Source organism: Coptis chinensis, chromosome 6, assembly GCF_015680905.1.
Source record: "Coptis chinensis isolate HL-2020 chromosome 6, ASM1568090v1, whole genome shotgun sequence".
Taxonomy (NCBI): Eukaryota; Viridiplantae; Streptophyta; class Magnoliopsida; order Ranunculales; family Ranunculaceae; genus Coptis; species Coptis chinensis.
Genome location: NC_141461.1, coordinates 16,294,139 through 16,317,767, shown reverse-complemented (window position 1 = coordinate 16,317,767; position 23,629 = coordinate 16,294,139). Strand labels below are relative to the sequence as shown.

Genomic DNA, 23,629 nt, shown 5'->3' with positions numbered 1-23,629 from the left:
GATGAGTAAGTGTGGAATAAAACCTAAACAAATATTGGATTCCATCAAGAATAGGTATCATGATAACATCTCTAGTATATCCTAAGTCTACACCGCAAAGGCGAAGGTGAGGAAATGGATATGAGCGGTCTCACACAATTCGAAGATTGCGTGAGTTGTTAGCAAAAGAACATTATTTTGAGGAGTTGAGACAGGATGAGAATACCGAGGAGATAACGGGATTGTTATGGGCCCATCCAGAAGGTGTTAAGTTGGCTCGGACTTTTCCAACAGTTTTCATGTTAGATTTACCTACAAAACTAACAGGTATCGGTGGCCTTTCGTACAGTTTGTTGGGGTGACTTCAACATGGAAATCTTTCACCGTGTGTCAGGTGCTGCTTCAGTCTGAAACAACAGTCGACTATGAGTGGGCCCTGCATCATTTTAGTGGCTTGCTTGGTGACATAAGTCCATCTGTGATCGCGGTCCGACGGCGGGGACTTTATACGATGAGTGCCATTGACGAGTTTTTCCTAACGCGCACAAGCATCTATGTAGATGGCATATCATTACGTGCGTCCTTTCAAAATGTTACGATATTTTTCCAACTACAGAACTTGTAGAGAAGGCCCAGTTCTCGTGGAACACTGTAGTCAAATCGAAGACAGAGGTTATTTTCCAGCGTAGATGGGATGCTTTGGAAAAATATTACAGGGTTGAGTACTCCAATTTTGTTTGTTATTTGCGAGACTTGGTTTCCTCACGGGGATCGATTCGTATGTTGTTGGACTGACCAACACATTCACTTTGGGGAATACAACGACCAATAGAGTTGAAGGGTCTCATGCTCGGTGAAGCGTGTACTAGGAAATGCAAAGCTGTCATGATTTTTGAGTATGTTTAGCTTAATCCACCCGATTCTAGAGATCCGGATGTCCGAAATTAGAGCTACCTTCGAGAAGTATGATTGTAACTTCGGCACCACCACCGGATTCCTTTGTTTCGCGTGAACTCGGAGGCCTTGTCTCACTTGAAGTGTTTAGACTTGTTATTTGAAGAAATAGATACCCGCGTAAAAGCGTGTTAAAGATGGAGAGATAAGGTGTTGGTGCTATTTGCATACACGAGCCATGGACGCCATGTGCTCATGAATTAATTGAGTTTGAAGAGCAAAGAGCGGTCCATCCCTTTGACCGCTATCTCGACCCCTTTTGGAAAACATTGTGCGCTTCTCCCAATGTGTCGGTGGGTGTTGGTCCCGATGTTACACCTTCGATGGACTTGTTCATGAATAGGTTTGCAATGGTTTTAAGAAGAAGCGAGGGTTATGATTAGGAAGCTTATGGAGATTGCCGTACCAGAAAGTACATGGCTAGTACCACCTTGTGAGGAAGCAAAAACCAAAGGTCGGCCGAAAGGTAGCTGCAGCATAAAGCTTCAAACTGGAGATGATAACTCTTCAAAGCGAGATCCATCTCATTTTGAACATTCTCAACGTGACCATGAAGAGTGGGTCTCGTCACAACCAAACATTACGCCCACCCAAAACATCCACACTACACCAAGAAAGAAGTCTTCTCCAAAACTACCAACCCAAAACATCCACCACACCAACAAATAAGCCTTCTCCAAAACACCAAAACAACCACACCAAGAAATAAACCTTCTCCCAAAAAACACCAAAACAACCACACCACGAAATAAGCCTTCTCCAAAAACAGTCACACCACGAAATGTGAGAGATGACTTAGACTTTGGAAAGACGAAGGGTCCTAAGGATTACGGGTTGGATATTCCTGAAGAAATGCATAAATACATTGTTAGAGTCCATGACCACGTTGGCGATGGGCAGCGGTTATAGAGCTTTCGCATTGCATTAGGAAGAAGTCAAGAAGAATGGCCACAGATGAGAAGGGAGTTGCACGAAGAGCTTATCGACAACCTCCCCTTTATTGTACTTTGTACAATCAAAGTGAGGTTTTTATTCGATGAAGGAAATCCTACATGAAGAAAGTTACGCACCCTTAAATAAGTGGATGAGCATGCCTTTTCTTTGGATACTTATTTGCTTCAAGATTTAATGTTAACCTTATGCATTTAGGAGCTCGTCGGTGCTTCCTTCTCATCACCGTGCGGTGAGAACCCAAGCAAATCCTCGAGAGAGACCCAAGTGTTGGGTAAGCGATATGTTGGTAGAAATCATTTTGTCAATGTTGAACTTGTTGAAGATTGTCCGGTTCCTCCAAGAATCGCCAATGGCTTAGAGCTCGATATGATATTCTTTGAAAGTTGGAATTTGGCCTTGACAGTAAGGCAATTGCAATTTATGGCATTGAACATTCCCAATTTAATATGGGAAAATGAGCTCGTTGAAGACCCAACAGTACATGTTATCGACTAAGTTGTTTGTATGTTGTCGATATGATATTTTGATGTAATTTGTATTTTGATGTAATTTGGAACAAGTGTAATTTGATTTGATTTTTATGTTATCAATGTTAGGGCTTTTATTTGATTTGATTTGGAAATCGAATAATCGACTAAGTTGATTCGGACGGCAAATTTTGAAATCGAGCGATCGACTAAGTGATATATTGATGTAATTTGATATTTTGATGTAATTTGGAACAAATGTAATTTTATTTTATTTTATTGTTATTTGGAAATAATGTTAGGGCTTTTATTTGATTTGATTTGGAAATCAAGTGATCGATTAAGTTGATTCGGGCAATCGAAAGTGATTTGGAAATAGAGCGATCGACTAAGTTGATCGGACGTCAATCGAGTGATTTTGAAATCGAATGATCGACTAAGTTGATTCGGATGGCAATCGAGTGATCGACTAGTTGATTCAGACCGCAATCGAGTGATTTGAAATAACGTTCGTATGTTGTCAATAATGACCGAAACTACACGGTGAAGTCGTTTGGCTTTAATACAAAACGACCCAGCCAGATCGTTTGGTATAAAGGGAAAACGATGTGGTCATGTCGTTTGGCCTTTAGACCAAACGATGTGGTCATGTCGTTTGGCCTTTAGACCAAACGATGTGCATGGGTCGTTTGAGATTTAAAGCGACCGATCTGCCGTGGTCGTTTGGTATAAAGGGAAAACGATCTGCTGAGGTCGTTTGGCCTTTATGCCAAACGATGTGGCTGGGTCGTTTGGAAGAAAAAAATTTCAAAATTCGTTTTGTTTTTACAACACTTTCATATTCATCAAATTCCACTTTTCATCAGATATCAAACATTCAAACATTAAACCATACATCAATACATCAAATTCCATACATCAAATTCCATATTCATCAGATATCAAACATTCATCCATACATAAAATTCCATTCATACATTAAACCCTAAACTGAAACAAATTACATTCAAACATTAAACCCTAAACCCTAAACATTAAATTCCATTCAAACATTCATGCAAACATCATATCCATCAATGTATGAATTACATCCATCAAACTAAACTACAAAGTTACAAACACATTCTACAAACCCTAAACTGAAACAAATCAACTATAGCGCCCACCAATGTACTTGCACCTAGTCAAGTTGTACGCCTGTTCGAAGGAGGACCTTGCTTCCTCTGGCATATCATTCCCAGCCAATTGCAGACCTCTCTCTAGCAAACGACTGGTTTCATCGATGACGTCGTTCTGTCGAAAAAAGAAAAATCAAGATAAGTTACCAATCGAATGCAAAAAATCACAGTTAGAGAAAACTCAATTAAAAATCACAATACTTACAATCGGGTGAAACGGTTAGGCGTTGTCTCCGGGGAGGGATGAATCGGAAGAAGTTTTCGGGGTTCACCAAAACTACATGAGAATTCCTCGCATACCAAGTCATGTAGTTTTGATGACACTCCCATGGATAAGGCGAAATAGGTCCTCGGTTGCGAGTTGAATCACGTGATTCGCCACGACTCAATAAAGTGGCCCAATATTGGTCCGGCTTCACCTCATACCAGCGTCCCGCCACGGTTCTTGTTCTCCAATTTGGCATTGGAGGATCTTTTAGGTACAAGTTGCACGCGGACCCAACCGACGCACCCCCCTTGCGACAGCGTAAAGCTCGACAATGTTGAAAAAACATAGCAATCCCTCAAAAAATGCAATGTCATCGATCGGGTTTGTATCTCTGATATTTTTGTAGGGATGCCAAACAAACTGAAACAAAATCAAATGTGTCATTAACAACTCTAATGATCAATTACTAAAAAATAAATATAAAGAAACTTAAATACCAAATTGTCATTGAATTTAATACTTACATTGAACTCATTCAAATCATCAATTATCGCTCGATAAAACTGCAATGCATACGTTGTGTCGTAATAGTGTGGAGCGACTGGGATGTGTCTATGAGCACCTTGGGTGGAGACGAGATATAGTTGAAGTTTGGGACTATCCATCACGAATGGGAAAATACTCATAGATCCATGCCTAGATATACACAAATAGTTAACATATTGATAGAGTAATAAAATTAACATTAAAAAAATAAACTCTAAAATACTCAAGTTTTTACGTAGAAGAGTCATATAGCTGTAACTCCTTTCACCTTCGCACATGTGGGCCCGAGACCTCTATATAAAAATGCCAAAATTGTCGCACCCCATGCATACTCTTCTATCTCATTTGAATTTCAACAACGGCCTCGAGATAACATATAGGCACTCCGGTCCCGGACTTGTCGGTAAAAAGCGGCACATCCAAAGAAAACAGAATAAAAGCTCTAACGGTCCGTTGAACATCCCGAAACTTCGAGGCCTTTCTACCACATTCCAGCGTCACATATAGGGCTATCATGAATCTTGTTTAGCAAAATGCTTCCGGATGAATTCTAGCCTTACTTTTTGAAGTGAACTTGCTAGCTTCCATCTCCGCCCTAATCAAATCAATAGGGAGCCCTGCACCAAGATGTAAAGAGATTTATCGATTGTTGTAAGTTCAAATTTTCATTGTCCCTTGACCGCTCTTCCTCTAATCGTGACTCCACAGATTTGGACAACATCGCCCAAAGTCACGATCATCTCCCCAACTGGCATATGGAAGGTGTTGGTCTCGGATGCCATCTCTCCACAAACGCCGAGATCAATGGTGGATCCATATGCTCGTGATAACCTTCCACGAGATCAAACAACCCGGATCCTTCTCATTTGCCGCGGCAAATCTGGAGACTTTTCACATTCATTTTGAAATTCCATTGGGATAACTTCGCTAAGTGTGAAACACACTTCAACCTCCGCGATCCTCCTCAAAACAACCGAAAGCACGCATTAGATATATATGAAGTAAAACAAAAGATTTTATAAAAAGAAAATCAAAGTACACAAGAAAAACAAAATATTACCCTTCTCTCCCCAAACATCGCGGCGACATGCACCGCGATAGTCATACAACAACTCGACTCATACAGGCCTCCCCATACACACCTCTTTGAAACTCCAAATCATCATTGGATTTTCTTACGAAATCCAATACCGGAGGTGCTCTTTCACTGGTGATCGTCTTCTACCACATATTCTTCAACATCATCATCCCGCTCATCCTCCTCCTCACTCTCCTCCTCACTCTCACTCTCCTCTTCTACTATACTCTTCCCTTTGTCTAAACCTACATCTAAACCTACATTAGTATCACTATCTACACTATCTACACTATCTTCACTAAACGAATCAACCTCAGGAACCTCAAGAACCTCTTTTTCCAAATGGTCCCTCTACGCTACTTGATGCCATGCCGTTTCCCGCGCCTCTATGTCTTTTTCTTCCAACTGCATCACCGCTAGAGGAACCGCCACCAAACAATTTCTTAACACCCTTTAATGTAGTTTTCGCTACATTCTTCACATTCTTTGATCGAGGACCCATCGCTACAAAGAAAAATAAAACAAGTATTAGTAAACCATATTTAAATAAACAATGTACAAAGAAAACCACTAGAAAAAGAGATCATCCCAATTAAAACTAATAGACTTATAAGCTTGCTATGATAACTCCAAGTATATATGAAGAAATAGAATGAGGGTGTTATTTATCCAAATTCTATCGAATTTTGGGCAGAGTTTCCTTTGTTTGGTCAACATTTCGTATACTTAAACCTGTCATAACCTGGAAATCAATAATAACATCCTTCCAACAACCATATGTACATATAACCTAACTTTTACACGACAGTGCAAAATGTATATATATACAAGATCTGTTTTCAGATGAACCGGCCATTTATGTACATCAAGTATTACAACAAAATAACTGGACTCTCTCTACAACAAAATGAACTTGACTCTGTCCCTCGTCAAGCATAGGGGAAACCACCCAAAAAAACCACCTTGATAACATACATTCAGTAAGTTTGAAAACCAAAGAAAGCTTCTCACCTATAATGCTTTACCGCTTTAGTTTTGTTCCCCTGTATCCGGACCTTAAGCAAGTATTCGTGAAAAGGCGCATGTGATCAAGGTCATTACTCATTAGTCAAGACTCAAGAACATAAGCGAAGATGAAAGGTGAGTAAAAGAATGTCTGAAACACTAATCATAAAATGGTAAAAGTATCTTCTCTTATAACATCAGGCCCTAAAGGAAAATACTAGGTATGAAAGATGAGCACTACTCCTAAATACATGGTATTTTATCATAGTCATTCTTTCTTTTTGGATCAATAAAATACAAAATGTTCAATCCATAATAACATGTTACAAATTACATATAATGATCTTAATTAGCGCGGTTTCCCTTTATCCATTAATTTTTAAACCTATCAATTCCTACACAATCTGATTGTTCAAACTTTTAGGTCCAAACTCAAAACCCATATATTCACATTCATATTTTCTCTTAAAACCAACATCTACCTATAAATCGTCAAATAAGCATAACAAGACATTCAACTAGTACTAACAAAAACATTGATTATCTTGGTAGAGATACACTACCAAATTAGCACCAAATACAAACTGGTAGAGATATTTATAGTGTAGGAAAAAGGTGAATGTATCTTGGTATCTTGTAGGCTCAGCTGTTCTAACGTTATTCAGAGTATTTTGGTTATTCTACTTATCCTTGAAATGTCACATTTGAGTTACTTTTGTCACGCAGGAATTTTTTATCAATCAACCGTTTTGAAAGAAAAAAGAACATTGAGTTAGCTATTTCTTCATTTTCAATTCTTCGTTCATTTGCAAGATGTTTCGAAGGTCAATATTTGGTAGGGGCTTCCGACCATTGCAGGTGAACTTCTTTGTCAATTTCTCGCTCATGACATCAACATGCAATATTGAATTGTTGAATCGAGTATAGGATACCCTTAAGTCAAATCCAACAATCGAGTCAGTAGTCCATGTCAATATGTCATTGTACTTTCTACCCCTGAATCTTAACTCATTGACTAGACAATCTCCAAAGAGGAATATTTGTTCCCGACAGCCCGCTTAGATAAGGTGCCATAGAAAGAGTGCTTTAGGGATGGGGACGAGGATGCTCCTAAGGTTAAAGTTTTGTAAATGTGTCCTAGCCGAGTAATGAGAGTGCAATCGGGAGTTCTTCTTGCACGTAGTTGTTCAAAGGAAGTTGAGTGGAATTTTCAAGACCGGGCAGACATTTCTTTGCATGGTGTGTGCGGACACATTTTAGTGATAAATAAGGACTTTGGGATAACCATGCAAGAGTTTTTGTGCTTGGTATATGATGCTAGAGGGCCATATATGGAACCCTTAAGCTTCCTATAAGTTAGACCTTATTGGCCTGTTGTTGATATTTATGTCTCAACTCTCAACCTGATCAGATTTTGTACCAATAAAAAAAAAAAAAAGCGTGATCAGATCTTGTATTGTGCTGATTTTGAGGATTATGTATCGTAGTGTGGATCAGTTGTTCTAGATAAGCTATATGAGTTACATTATTGTGCTTAAACATCATATTCAGTCGATTTTAGATGTACACATTTAGATGAGATGATGGGAATTTTTACCAACAAAGAACTTGTAATGGTTCTTTGGGATTTGATCCCAAGATAACGGTTCTTGTGTAGCCGGACTCATACTTCTATGCATCTCATTAGCATCACTCTTATCCCGGTAATCAAGGCAAGAAAAATGAAAATGTTTGGTAAACTCAAATTCCACAAACTCAAATAGCTTAATTTCGACTCACGTTTCTAACTTAGAAGGACTTCGATGCGTCATTTTATTATGTATTCGGTAGGCTTCCCAAAAGCAGAATCGTTTTTGAACGGTCATTTATTTGTTAACCTTTTTCCAAGTACATTCAATATCTTATCCATTAAAGCCAAATTAACCATCCCATTCCTCTCAGAAACCCAATCCCATTAGGCGAAAGCCCGAGCCCACGGCCTGAATTTTAAACTTTTATCATTAGCATCTTGTACAATCTTTTCCAATTCTTGTAAATTCTTAGGTTGGTAAAAATTCCTTTGTGTTATTGTTGTCTTTTAGTACCTTCACTGCTATTTTAACACCATTAGGGAATTCGCCTGTGTAGACGTCTCCAAACCCACCAGCACCTACATTCTTCTCGAGATTTGACGTAAATCTCTTAAGTTCATCAAGTGAAAATGATTTTGGTTTCTCGTTTGTTAGTTTATACAAGAAATCTTCGATTGGTTGTGAACCGTCATCGTGTTCCATCAATTTATCTCACAAAATATAGGTTGTAAACAACTTTAGTTTATACGAGGCGTTACACTATCCAAATTCTATCGAATTTTGGGCAGAGTTTCCTTTGTTTAGTCAACATTTCGTATACTTAAACCTGTCATAACCTGGAAATCAATAATGACATCCTTCCAACAACCATATGTACATAACACCCTATAAAATATTCAACCCACAATACAATTTCTATCCCTCGTCAAAAACACACACTTATAAAACTACAAAAAAAAAAAAAATGGTGAACAACCCATTTCTTAATTTCACGTTACCACTCACACATAAAAAACTAATCTTTCAAAGCAAATAAAATATCTTGTAGAAGCTAATAAGAGATTCTCAGTTTCTACACCAAAAAAATTGATGAACCCAAAGACAAGAATAGAAACATTACAGAAAATGTGAGTAGAAGACATGCCGAAAGTGCAATGTGAGAGGAAAAATAACAGTTATATCTAGTCGCCATACCGGATTGTGAGACGATTGGATTGTGAGAAGATGTAAGTCGGATGGCTATCCGGTGAAACTCCTCGCATAAAATCAAGTATGCAGGAGCTATCGCCTACAACTCTAAAGGATTCTAACGCCACTCAATAATGCAATCAAGACTACGACATATTCACAATTCCTTCAATCCTTTTAAACTCACACTATTGAAGATGCGAGGGAGACACTCAAACCAATTGATAAACAAGTTGATATACCTCCTAATCCTTACTTACTCTATAGTCATCCTTATCATAATCGCCTCATACATTATACCAAATCCCAAATACGAAATTCTTTAAATTGGTAAAACAAATGATTTTCGATTAAACGAACTAAAAGGAAATTAATGATACCATTTATCATCATAACAGTGAATGGTGCTAAACTAAACAAAAACTCTACTATACCATCATCGTTATTACTTATTACCATCAAAATGTATAAAAAAGATAATAATATACACCGATATCATTTCTATTGGTCGAAAAAACAAACTATCGTTAAATAACCACTATACAAATAACACTACTCAAAACCTAGGGTCTTGAAAACTAGCTTGTATAACTTACTTACTGTTAACTTAACAGGTTAGAATAGCATTACTCTTCCTCGTCATAAAAATTCAACTGGGTGCTTTCTTTATCATGACTGCGTGCAATATGATTTCTTTATCTTATATATCGTTAAATAAAGAATTATGTGTCCCGAGATTTTTTTAACTAATGGAGCTACTGAGCTACTTTATTCTTTCATCATGGACCAACAGACGGATGCAATAACCTTTGGCCCCAACCTAGACTAAGGCTAGTATCAAGTATCAACTGTCAAGACTTCGATTCGAGCCAACTGAACTTCAATATGTACAACAGTACAAGCTCGGTTAATCAATAAGTTTTAGATAGTGTGCCTGAGCCTCCCGTCGAGCCAATGGCACAAGAAGAGCCCATACAATACTTGTCTACTCGGGCCAATCTAGCTTAGTACTGTCTCTTCATATAACTGACCTAAACTAAATATAAATATAAACAAATCAAGTAAAATGCATCTTATAAAAACAATAAAGAGATCTTGACTTGAGTTCTCACTGGTAACAGGTCAAAAGGCAAATTTAGCAAGAAATTTGATCATCAAACTTTGGCATTGGTTGTCAAACTTTGTCACTACTTGGAAAAAATAACTAACAATCTACTCTACACAATGTTGAATTATTACAATAATAAAGACAACTGTTCAATCTCAATTACAACGACAAAAATGATTATAGTTCAATAATTATAGTTTCCTAAAAATAAAATCAACGACAAAAATGAACCTTAACGACGACACGCTTGACATCTTTAATGAATGTTCATTATAGACCGAAGTTCGCTTCGTTCGTTGAGAGAGAGCGGCGAACTTGGAAATATAGAATGGTGTACCAATTATAATGCGATATTTTAACAAGAACTTTGGTGACATTAGAAACTTAAAGTATCGTTAAGGAACTTACCTATATCTTTCCACGATTGATTGATGACTTCTAAATTTGTCTCAATTGATTGATGCCCGAGTCCCCGGCGACGCCGCGGTTTGAAGTTAGAGTAACAATCGGTGATGATTTTGAAGTTGAAGTTGGAGTGACTTTTTGAAATTGCTGTGAGTGAGGATAAAAGTGATTTGAAATAATAGGTGGGTGTTATGTTTTGCTTCAATTTGAAATAGCTGATTTTTGAAGATCATTCGCGAAGAACTAACCTGTTGCTGGGCTTCAATCCATCAAATTTCGAGAGATTGTTGTTGTGAGAAGAACTAAATCAGTTCAATCGCGAAGAACCAACCTGCTCAAGTTCTTCAATCCATCAAATTTCGAACTAACCTGCTCAAGTTCTTATAATAAACAATAGATTGTTTGATTGTTTATGTTGTGAGGTTGTAATTTCGCGATTGTTTATGGATTAGATTGTTTCAATTGACGAAGTTGATTTTGGGTATTTTTTGTTAGGGTTTCGCGAAGGATTTTGCGCGATAGAGATGACCGGTTGAAGAGGTTTTTTCGGTTCGGCGATTTGGTGGGGGTGTCTTGGGCCTTTAGTTGGGCTTTGTTGTTTGCATTTTTTGGAGGTCACTCGATCTAATTTCGTGTTCTCAATACTGACACCCTTTAGAAAAACCTGGGGTTGATAAATAGTGTTTTCACTTACATCACAAGGGCAAACTCATAATTTTGCAATTTTTTTTATATTTTTATATTTTATTTTTTGTCTTTTTGAGAGGCAAAATGGTAATTACGATCTTTTAAATATAACTTTTATCAATTGTGAGCTTATAGATGGGTCCTTGTGTCTAGATAAATGTCTAGATACAGAGATAGTTTGGTAATTTTTTTTTTTTTTTTTTTGTCTTTTTGAGGGGCCAAATTGTAAATTTTGAAAAAAAATAAAATATAAAGGTCTACATGCAGAGATAGTTTGGTAATTTCATTTGTTTTTTTTTTTTGTCTTTTTGAGGGGCCAAATTATAAAAAAAAAAAAAAAAACAAACTGCTAAGCTCATCCCGTTAGGATTCTTCCACGTGCATGATGCCAGTAGTAGTAGAAAGCTGCACAGTCTATATTTAGTGTCAAAATTCCAGACTTCTTGCTTTCCGAGATTTCAAATTTTTAAAGAAATGTGGATCATGGACAGACGGTACAGCTATTTGGTTTTTCTAATATCCCTCATGTGGTGCCGAAGCTGTTTTCGGATCAAAATTAACACTTCTCTTAGGAATTTCTTTTTCCGTCTAGGTAGACCAAGAGAATGTGATAAGAGATTGTAAGAGAAGTAATTGAGTAGGGTTTATTGCAAGGACTAACCCAGGAGTTTCGGCGAGGGTATTCAAGTCTGAAATTTAACAACCTATTTATATTTATTTATTTTTTATTATTATTTTTAGTGTTAAAAAATAAAAAATAAAAAGTAATAAAAGTGAACTTCATGAATATAAAAGGAAAATGAGTACAACTAAAATGTCTTCCAAAGTACCACGATTGGTGAACAACTATCGGTGTTTTTTCATCTTCTGAAAGTGTTGTATTATTGCTTCATTGCTAACTTGACTCGAGAACTCGAGATGGTTTGAGAAGTGGGTGTTATAACTAGTATCAAAAAACAGTAATAAGAATGCAAGTAAAACTTATCACTGAGGATTGTGCTCGGCACAATTTCCTAAATCTAAAAACGCCGCCCGGTATGGTTCTTTGCCGACCTCAAGCGTACGTCTCCCAGGATACAACAGTGGATGAGTGTGTCACCAGCCAATGACCAGCTCTGCAGGAACTCTCAGCATACTCCAAACAAGTTTTTAATAAGAGGAAAATAATGTTGTGTTTTCGTTTTTTTTGATAAACAGGAGAGACCTTAGTTTTATAGATCTTAAAAACGCAACTCAAGCCTAGAGTCATGACTCCTCATTGCCTGATTTATGGTTTGACTCGAATCAAGGAAAGATTTTGTAACTGTTACAATTTTGGAAAGAAGACCAAAAAAAACGCAAAAACAAGCCCAGTACTCGCACCCACGCGAAGCCCAATTGGGTGGATTTGCACCCCTGGCGCGGCGTGCACTAAGGTTTTCTCGGAGCTCCCCCACCTCCCGAGAGCCCCCAAACCAAGGAGGCCTTGTGTGCTGAGCACCTCCTTATATCTCTACACTATCCCTCCATAAGGACACAACCAATATAAACTTAAGAGTCTTAAGTTTAGTAACCAATGGGACTAAAGCCCCCCCACATTAGAGTGTAGTAGATACAAAAGGTCATGGGTTCAAACCCATGAGGACACAAATTCCTTCACATTTCCAACAATCCCCCACATGAATGGAATTATTAAGAAACAGAAGAAAAGAAAAAACAAAAACAAGAATGTCTGGAGTATGAAGAAGTTATGAATGGGCTGAAGGTGTCATACGACTTGAACCTTCGCTTGGTGTTTGTCTGTCGGGATTACTAGTTGACTAGTGACCATAGTCTTGAACTGTTCAACATATATGTAAGCCAAGTCAACAGGTAACACACATAACTTAAAAAAACATCATAGAGTTCCCTCAGTTGTGCTCGTATAGCCATGAGCTTCCCAGGTTTCATGAGTGCTCTAGAGAACAAGCCTATAAGTTCTCATAGGAAGCGGCTTTACTTCCTCACTCATATAGGTGCCTCTATCAGGAGTGTACTGTATCTTTACACCCCACTGGAAAAACCAGCTATAGAAAGCATTAAGAGTATTCACTCATCCTTTAAATGATACAGAAGGTACTACTACATCATAGGGATGGGTACAGAGTTTTCACTCTAGGTGTAGTACCCCCACAAATCCTTGCAGATAACTTGTTTCCCCATTGAACCTTGATCCCGGGATCTCCATTCACGCGAAGGTTGGGTGTGGAGTTATCGGTGATTTAATTAAATAGGCAATTAGTCTTTAATAGACTTTAGCCCCATCCCCCTCGATGTACTAAAAACCAACTCTCTAGCCAGGCCTTTAGTTAAAGGATCAGCTAAATTTTCTTTTGACCTCACAAAGTCAATAGCTATGATCCCATCTCTTAACAACTGTCGCCGACAAGTGTTATGTATTCGATTTTAATATGTCGAGATTTCCCATTATAGGAAGTATTTTTGGCCCTCAAGATAACAGCTTGGCTATCACGATTGAATAGAGACAGGGTGGAGCGAGGTTTAGGCCAAAGCGGGATATCCATCAAAAATTCCCGATCCACTCTGCTTCCTCACTAGCTTTGTCTAAAGCTATAAACTCAGATTCCATAGTGGAACGGGCAATGCAAGTTTGCTTAGATGATTTCAAAGACACGCACCCCCCGCCATAGTGAACACATAGCCACTAGTGGATTTAGATTCCGAGAATCGGCAATCCAATTGGCATCATTTGTACCCTCAAGCCGCAATTTGGATATCGCCATAATGAACACCATAATTTGAAGTATATTTCAAATATCTCAATACTCGATAAGAGCATCCCAATGCTCATTCTTTGGGATTTATGGTGTATCTACTAAGTTTGCTTACGGTAAGTAAGCTATGTCGAGTCTAGTGCAGTTCATAAGATACATGAGACTCCTTTATAACCCTAGAAAACTCTAAAGGAGATACACCTAATCCAAATTATTTTTTGTCAAATGTATACTAGGATCATATGGTGTTCGCGGGTATATCTGATCAAATTGATTAAATCTTTTAAGCATTTTCTCTACATAATGAGATTGAGACAAAGTAATTCCATCAAAATTATACACAATCTTAATGCCAAGAATGACATCAGCAATACCCAAATCTTTCATGTCAAAATGCTTACTCAAAAAAGATTTAGTCTTATTGACGGTCTCTAAACTGGTTCCAATGATCAACATGTCATCCACATATAAACAGATAATTACACCAGATTGTTTCTCAAATTTACAATAAATGCATTTATCTGCCTCATTAATATTAAAACCATTAGAGATTAGCACACTATCAAATTTCTCATGCCACTGTTTAGGAGCTTGTTTGAGACCGTAAAGAGATTTCTTTAGCCTACAAACTTTTCTCTCAAGGCCTTCTAAAACAAACCCTTCTGGCTGATCCATATATATCTCCTCTTGTAATTCCCCATTTAGAAATGCCGTTTTAACGTCCATTTGGTGAATTACGAGATTACGAGTAGAAGCAAAGGCTATTAACATTCTGATAGATGTAATCCTTATCACAGGAGAGTAAGTATCAAAGAAATCAAACCCTTCTCTCTTTTTATAGCCTTTTGCTACTAATCTCGCTTTATATTTTTCAATGGATCCATCTGCCTTAAGTTTCTTTCTAAATAACCATTTATTCCCAATAGTTTTACAACCAGGGGGCAACTCAACCAGCTCCCAAGTGTTATTAGTTATAATGGACTCATATTCACTTAGAATGGCCTCCCTCCAAAAAATGGCATCAGAAGATGACATTGCCTCTAAATAGGTCTGAGGATCATCCTCTACCAAGAAAGTAAGGAAATCAGGTCCAAAAGAGGTGTTAGTCCTAGGTCTCTTGCTCCTCCTAAGTTCAATTTCATCTTCAGCAGAAGAATCTTCTCGAACTCTAGGAGCAAGTCTAGAAGAACTCGGAGTCCCTCCAGATCTCTCAATAAATGGGAATTTATCCTCAAAAAAAAAAAAGATCCCTAGACTCAATAATGGTATTATCATCAACAAATTTATTTTTAGATTTGAAAACTAAAAACACAGGCATTTGCTATTCTCAGGCATACCCAATAAAAGACACAATCTACAGTTTTAGGGAAAAGTTTAGTCCTCTTGGGTGTTGGTATAGACACCTTAGCCAAACACCCCCACACTTTAAAGAATTTATAAGATGGTGTCCTATTTTTCCACATCTCATATGGAGTTTTATCTGTGTCTTTAAAAGGTATCTTATTAGAATATAACAGCCGTTAGCAAAGCCTCCCCATAGGTTCATAGAAGCCCCGAGAGCTATTGATCATTGAATTGATCATATCTTTGAGAGTCCTATTTTTCCTCTCTGCTATCCCATTGGATTGGGGAGCATAAGGGGCAGTGGTCTCATGTACAATACCATTATTTTCACAAAATTTATTGAAAGGACCAGAATATTCACCTCCTCTATCAGACCTAACTATTTTTATTTTTTTGTCTAACTGGTTCTCAACTTCAGTTTTAAAGGAAATAAATTTAGCTAAGCTATCATCCTTACTCTTAAGCAGATAAACATGACAGAAACATGAGATACATGAGACTGCCTATAACCCTAGATACATGAAGCATCATCAATGAATGTAACAAAATATTTATTACCTCCTCTAGTCATGTAACCTTTAAGATCACATAAGTCAGTGTGAATCAATGCCAACAACTCAGTGTTTCTTTCTACATTTTTGAAAGGTTTCCTAGCATATTTAGATTCTACACATACTTCACATCTCTGGTTTTCAGAAATAGTATTCTTGGATATGTTACCTAGATGCATCAGTTTTTTAATTGAAACATTATTAACGTGTCCAAGTCTACTATACCACAGATCAAATGACTCAACCATATAAGAAGAAGTAGATGCTTTATTAAATTCAAAATCAGTTACATTGAGCTTAAACAAGCCTTCATCTAAATAACCTTTACCCACAAAGGTTCCCCTTAGTCGAACAAATTTGTCGACTCAAAGACAAGTTTGAACCCCTTCTTACTTAAAAGGGAACCAAAACCAGATTTTTCCTAATATCGGGGAACATAAAGAACATCCTTCAAATTAAGAACATTTCAGAAGTGAACTTCAAATTAACAATCCCTTTTCCTTCAACTCTAGAAGCGGATGAGTTACCCATGAACAGACTTTCTCCTTCTCCCGGATTTTGAAGGGATAAAATGCACTTTTAGTGCCACGGATGTGTTTGGTAGCCCCAAAGTGTCTAGCCACTAGTCGGGTCATGTTACTCACCAAGTTAACCTCAAGAACACGCAGAAGAAAAGTTACCATCCCGAACTGCATTTGCTTGTGCCTTATCTTTCTTCCCATCATTGGACCTTTTTGAATTTACATCCGGGCTATATGACCTCGTGATCCGCACACATAGTAATGAATTTCGTGGATTGTAAGGTTTCATTTTAAAGTGAGGTTGGGACTGTTTATTCTTGTTCGTGATATGGTTTCTTTTGACGGGAATTTAGTTGATTTAGACTTAGAAGAACTAGCAACAACTATACTTCAACTTGACTAGGTTAGCCTTTTAGCCTTCATTTTCAAGTCTCCACATTGATTTCAGCCTTCCTGTTATCCTCCTCAATCCGAAGGTTGACGATCGATCTTCTAAGGTCATCTCTTTCTTCTTATGTTTGAGATGTTTTTTTTGTACTCCTTCCACGAGGAAGGGAGTTTCTCAATGATGGAAGCAACACGAAACCTTTGCAGATTTTATAACCTTCCCGCAAAATCTCATGAATGATTATTTGCGGCTCCTCCACTTGAGAAACAACAGATTTCCCATCTTCCATCTTGAATTCGAAACTTTCCTACAAGAAACTTCTTAGAAACCCGCATCTTGGTAGCATACTTCTTATCAAGTAAACTTCACAATTCAGTAGCGGTCATTACACACAAAGATAAACATCATACAAATCAAGGGAAAGACAATCAAGTATATAATTTCGACATAAATAATCCTTCTTTTCCCATCTCTCCACACCACCGTAATCCACTGTGTTCATTTTCATTTTCATTGTAAATGGGTTTCTCAATCGAAATCCATTCAACCGGTTCAGAGTAGTCGGATAAAACCGCATTTTCATTTGCCGTTGCTTAAAATTTCTGCCATAAAAATCCTGGGTTTGACAGACTTACCACTAGGTTTTTCCATTTTAGCAGTATAAAGAACAAGCGAGCACAATACTAGACAATTTAAGTTTTTCGTCTTAAGATTGTTATAACTAGTATCGAAAAACAGTAATAAGAATGCAAGTAAAACTTATCACTGAGGATTGTGCTCGACACAATTTCCTTAAGACGAAAAACGCGGTATGGGTTTTGCCGACCTTCAGCGTCGCGTCTCCTAGGATACAACGATGGATGGATGGCGTGTCGATAATGACCAATGACCACTCTGCGAGGAACTCTCAAAGATACTCCGGACAAGTTTTTAATAAGAGGAAAATAATGTTGTGTTTTTTTTTTTTGATAAGCAGGGAGAGACCTTAGTTTTATAGATCTTAAAAGCGCAACTCAAGCCCAGAGTCACGACTCCTCATTGCACGATTTATGGTTTGACTCGAATCAAGGAAAGATTTTGTAAGCTATTTACGGTTTTGGAAAGAAGACCCAAAAACGCATAAAAAACAAGCCCAAGACTCGCACTCCACCCGAAGCCCAATTGGGTGGATTTGCACCCCCTGGCGGCGGCGTGCACTAAGGTTTTCGGAGCTCCCACCTCCCGAGAGCCCCAAAACCAAGGAGGCCTTGTGTGTGCGCGAGCACCTCCTTATATCTCTACACTATCCCTCCATAAGGACACAACCAATATAAACTTAAGAGTCTTAAGTTTAGTAACCAATGTGGGACTAAAGCCCCCACATTAGAGTGTAGTAGATACAAAGGTCATGGGTTCAAACCCATGAGGACACAAATTCCTTCACATTTCCAACAATCCCCACATGAATGGAATTATTAAGAAACGAAGAAAAGAAAAACAAAAACAAGAATGTCCGAGTATGAAGAAGTTATGAATGGGGTGAAGGTGTCATCACGACTTGAACCTTCGCTTGGTGTTTGTTTGTCGGGATTACTAGTTGACTAGTGACCATAGCCTTGAGCCCATTCAACATATATGTAAGCCAAGTCAACAGGTAACACACATAACTTAAAAAACATCATAGAGTTCCCTCCGGTTGTTGCTCATTATAGCCATGAGCTTCCTGGGTTTCATGAGTGCTCTAGAGAACAAGCCTATAAGTTCTCATAGGAAGCGACTTTACTTCCTCACTCATATAGGTGCCTCTATCGAGAGTGTATCAGTATCTTTACACCCCATGGAAAAACCAGCTATAGAAAGCATTAAGAGTATTCACTCATCCTTTAAATGATACTGAAGGTACTACTACATCATAGGGATGGGTACGAGTTTTCACTCTAGGTGTAGTACCCCCCACAAATCACGCAGATAACTTGTTTCCCCATTGAACCTTTATCCCGGGATCTCCATTCACGAAAGGGGTGTCGAGTTATCGGTGATTTAATTAAATAGGCAATTAGTCTTTAATAGACTTTAGCCCCATCCCCTCGATGTACTAAAACCGACTCTCTAGCCGGGCCTTTAGTTAAAGGATCGCCTAAATTTTCTTTTGACCTCACAAAGTCAATAGCTATGATCCCATCTCTTAACAACTGTCGTCGCAAGTGTTATGTATTAAACGAATATGTCGAGATTTCCCATTATAGGAAGTATTTTTGGCCCTCAAGATAAGCGGCTTGGCTATCACGGTGAATAGAGACAGTGGAGCAGGTTTAGGCCAAAGCGGGATATCCATCAAAAATTCGATCCACTCTGCTTCCTCACTAGCTTTGTCTAAAGCTATAAACTAAGATTCCATAGTGGAGCGGGCAATGCAAGTTTGCTTAGATGATTTCCAAGACACTGCACCCCCCGCCATAGTGAACACATAGCCACTAGTGGATTTAGATTCACGAGAATCAAAGCAATCCAATTGGCATCATTGTACCCTCAAGCCGCAATTTGGATATCGCCATAATGAACACCATAATTTGAAGTATATTTCAAATATCTCAATACTCGATAAGAGCATCCCAATGCTCATTCTTTGGGATTTATGGTGTATCTACTAAGTTTGCTTACGGCGTAAGCTATGTCGGGTCTAGTGCAGTTCATAAGATACATGAGACTGCCTATAACCCTAGAAAACTCTAAAGGAGATACACCTAATCCAGTATTTTTTGTCAAATGTATACTAGGATCATATGGTGTTCGGCGGTATATCTGATCAAATTGATTAAATCTTTTTAAGCATTTTTCTACATAATGAGATTGAGACAAAGTAATTCCATCAAAATTATACACAATCTTAATGCCAAGAATGACATTAGCAATACCCAAATCTTTCATGTCAAAATGCTTACTCAAAAAAGATTTAGTCTTATTGACGGTCTCTACACTGGTTCCAATGATCAACATGTCATCCACATATAAACAGATAATTACACCAGATTGTTTCTCAAATTTACAATAAATGCATTTATCGCCTCATTAATATTAAAACCATTAAAGATTAGCACACTATCAAATTTCTCATGCCATTTGTTTAGGAGCTTGTTTGAGACCAGTAAAGAGATTTCTTTAGCCTACAAACTTTTCTCTCAAGGCCTTCTAAAACAAACCCTTACGGCTTATCCATATATATCTCCTCTTGTAATTCCCCATTTAGAAATGCGTTTTAACGTCCATTTGGTGAATTACGAGATTACGAAAGTAGAAGCAAAGGCTATTAACATTCTCGATAGATGTAATCCTTGTCACAGAGAGTAAGTATCAAAGAAATCAAACCCTTCTCTCTCTTTTTATAGCCTTTTGCTACTAATCTCGCTTTATATTTATCAATGGATCCATCGCCTTAAGTTTTTTTTTCTAAATAACCATTTATTCCCAATAGTTTTACAACTGGGGGCAACTCAACCAGCTCCCAAGTGTTATTAGTTATAATGGACTCATATTCACTTAGAATGGCCCTTCCAAAAAATGGCATCGAAGATGACATTGCCTCTAAATAGGTCTGAGGATCATCCTCTACCAAGAAAGTAAGGAAATCAGGTCCAAAAGAGGTGTTAGTCCTAGGTCTCTTGCTCCTCCTAAGTTCAATTTCATCTTCAGCAGAAGAATCTTCTCGAACTCTAGGAGCAAGTCTAGAAGAACTCGGAGTCCCTCCAGATCTCTCAATAAATGGGAATTTATCCTAAAAAAGACAGCATCCCTAGACTCAATAATGGTATTATCATCAACAAATTTATTTTTAGATTTGAAAACTAAAACCACAGTAGGCTTTGCTATTACATGCATACCCAATAAACACACAATCTACAGTTTTAGGGCCAAGTTTAGTCCTCTTGGGTGTTGGTATAGACACCTTAGCCAAACACCCCCACACTTTAAAGAATTTATAAGATGGTGTCCTATTTTTCCATATCTCATATGGAGTTTTTATCTGTGTCTTTAAAAGGTATCTTATTGAGAATATAACAGGGCCGTTAGCAAAGCCTCCCCATAGGTTCATAGAAGCCCAGAGCTATTGATCATTGAATTGATCATATCTTTGAGAGTCCTATTTTTCCCTCTCTGCTATCCCATTGGATTGGGGAGCATAAAGGGCGATGGTCTCATGTACAATACCATTATTTTCACAAAATTTATTGAAAGGACGAATATTCACCTCCTCTATCGGACCTAACTATTTTTTATTTTTTTGTCTAACTGGTTCTCAACTTCAGGTTTTAAAGGAAATAAATTTAGCTAAGCTATCATCCTTACTCTTAAGCAGATAAACATGACAGAAACATGAGATACATGAGACTGCCTATAACCCTAGATACATGAAGCATCATCAATGAATGTAACAAAATATTTATTACCTCCTCTAGTCATGTAACCTTTAAGATCACATAAGTCAGTGTGAATCAATGCCAACAACTCAGTGTTTCTTTCTACCTTTTTGAAAGGTTTCCTAGCATATTTAGATTCTACACATACTTCACATCTCTTGTTTTCAGAAATAGTATTCTTGGATATGTTACCTAGATGCATCAGTTTTTTAATTGAAACATTATTAACGTGTCCAAGTCTACTATGCCACAGATCAAATGACTCAACCATATAAGAAGAAGTAGATGCTTTATTAAATTCAAAATCAGTTACATTGAGCTTAAACAAGCCTTCATCTAAATAACCTTTACCCACAAAGGTTCCCCCCTTAGTCAGAACAAATTTGTCTGACTCAAAGACAAGTTTGAACCCCTTCTTACTTAAAAGGGAACCAGAAACCAGATTTTTCCTAATATCAGGAACATAAAGAACATCCTTCAAATTAAGAACATTTTCAGAAGTGAACTTCAAATTAACAGTCCCTTTTCCTTCAACTCTAGAAGCAGATGAGTTACCCATGAACATACTTTCTCCTTCTCCGGAGAGGGTTGAAGGACATAAATGCACTTTTAGTGCCACGGATGTGTTTGGTAGCCCGGTGTCTAGCCACTAGTCGGTCATGTTACTCACCAAGTTAACCTCAGTAACCACAGCAGAAAAGTTACCATCCTGAACTACATTTGCTTGTGCCTTATCTTTCTTCCCATCATTCGGACCTTTTTTGAATTTACAGTCCGGGGCTATATGACCTCGTGATCCGCATTACACATAGCAATGAATTTCGAGATTGTAAGGTTTTTTTAAAGTGAGGTTGGGACTATTTATTCTTGTTCAGATATGGTTTCTTTTTGACGGGAATTTAGTTGATTTAGACTTAGAAGAACTAGTAGCGTTACCTTCAACTAGGTTAGCCTTAGCCTTCTTTTCTGAAGTCTCCACATTGATTTCAGCCTTCCTGTTATCCTCCTCGATCCGAAGGTTGACGATCGGATCTTCTAAGGTCATCTCTTTCTTCTTATGTTTGAGATGTTTTTTGTACTCCTTCCACGAGGAAGGGAGTTTCTCAATGATGGAAGCAACACGGAAACCTTTGCAGATTTTATAACCTTCTGCAAAATCTCATGAATGATTATTTGCGGCTCCTCCACTTGAGAAACAATGATTTCCCATCTTCCATCTTGAATTCGAAACTTTCCTACAAGAAACTTCTTAGAACACGCATCTTGGTAGCATACTTCTTATCAAGTAAACTTCACAATCAGTAGCGGTCGCATTACACACAAAGATAAACATCATACAAATCAAGGGAAAGACAATCAAGTATATAATTTCGACATAAATAATCCTTCTTTTCCCATCTCTCCACACCACCGAGCGACGGGTTCATTTTCATTTTCATTGTAAATGGGTTTCTCAATCGAAATCCATTCAACCGGTTTCGAGTAGTCGGATAAAACCGCGATTTTCATTTGCGGTGCTTAAAATTTCTGCCATAAAAATCTCAGGTTTGACAGACTTACCACTAGGTTTTTCCATTTTAGCAGTATAAAGAACAAGCGAGCACAATACTAGACAATTTAAGTTTTTCGTCTTAAGATTGTTATAACTAGTATCGAAAAACAGTAATAAGAATGCAAGTAAAACTTATCACTGAGGATTGTGCTCGGCACAATTTCCTTAAGACGAAAAACGCCGCCGGTATGGTTGCCGCCACCCAAGCGTCGTCTCCCCGGGATACAACAAATGGATGGCGTGTCACCACCAATGACCGACTCTGCAGGAACTCTCAAAGATACTCGGACAAGTTTTTAATAAGAGGAAAATAATGTTGTGTTTTCGTTTTTTTGATAAACAGGAGAGACCTTAGTTTTATAGATCTTAAAAACGCAACTCAAGCCTAGAGTCACGACTCCTCATTGCCTGATTTATGGTTTGACTCGAATCAAGGAAAGATTTTGTAACTGTTACAGTTTTGGAAAGAAGACAAAAAAAAACGCAAAAACAAGCCCAGTACTCGCACCCACGCGAAGCCCAATTGGGTGGATTTGCACCCCCCCCCCCCCTGCGTGCGACGTGCACTAAGGTTTTCTGGAGCTCCCACCTCCCGAGAGCCCCCAAACCAAGGAGGCCTTTTGTGCACGCGAGCACCTCCTTATATCTCTCTACACTATCCCTCCATAAGGACACAACTAATATAAACTTAAGAGTCTTAAGTTTAGTAACCAATGTGGGACTAAAGCCCCCCACATTAGAGTGTAGTAGATACAAAAGGTCATGGGTTCAAACCCATGAGGACACAAATTCCTTCAT

At 38.0% G+C, this 23,629-nt stretch overlaps 1 protein-coding gene across 1 annotated transcript; it reads right to left on the bottom strand.

The window, feature by feature from the left end:
* Nucleotides 1-14,282: 14,282 nt before the first annotated feature.
* Nucleotides 14,283-22,324, bottom strand: LOC147491759 (uncharacterized). Its single transcript, XM_086567323.1, has 6 exons — nucleotides 22,216-22,324; nucleotides 21,950-22,059; nucleotides 21,509-21,754; nucleotides 20,343-20,636; nucleotides 14,740-15,311; nucleotides 14,283-14,517 (listed from the first exon to the last, which is right to left on the bottom strand). Exons 1-6 carry the CDS (start codon nucleotides 22,322-22,324, stop codon nucleotides 14,283-14,285), a joined length of 1,566 nt encoding a protein of 521 aa, XP_086423449.1.
* Between the last annotated feature and the right edge of the window lie 1,305 nt (nucleotides 22,325-23,629).

Excerpts from the sequence above, each read along its gene's own strand:
- LOC147491759 (XM_086567323.1), bottom strand. The coding sequence starts at position 22,324 with ATGACCTTAGAAGATCCGATCGTCAACCTTCGGATCGAGGAGGATAAC. Across the intron at positions 15,312-20,342 it reads TGGTTGAGTTGCCCCCAGTT|GATAAATTCCCATTTATTGA; the intron begins GTAAAACTATTG and ends TTTTTTTTTGAG. Across the intron at positions 14,518-14,739 it reads TATATGGATCAGCCAGAAGG|TTTAGAGACCGTCAATAAGA; the intron begins GTTTGTTTTAGA and ends CATTGGAACCAG.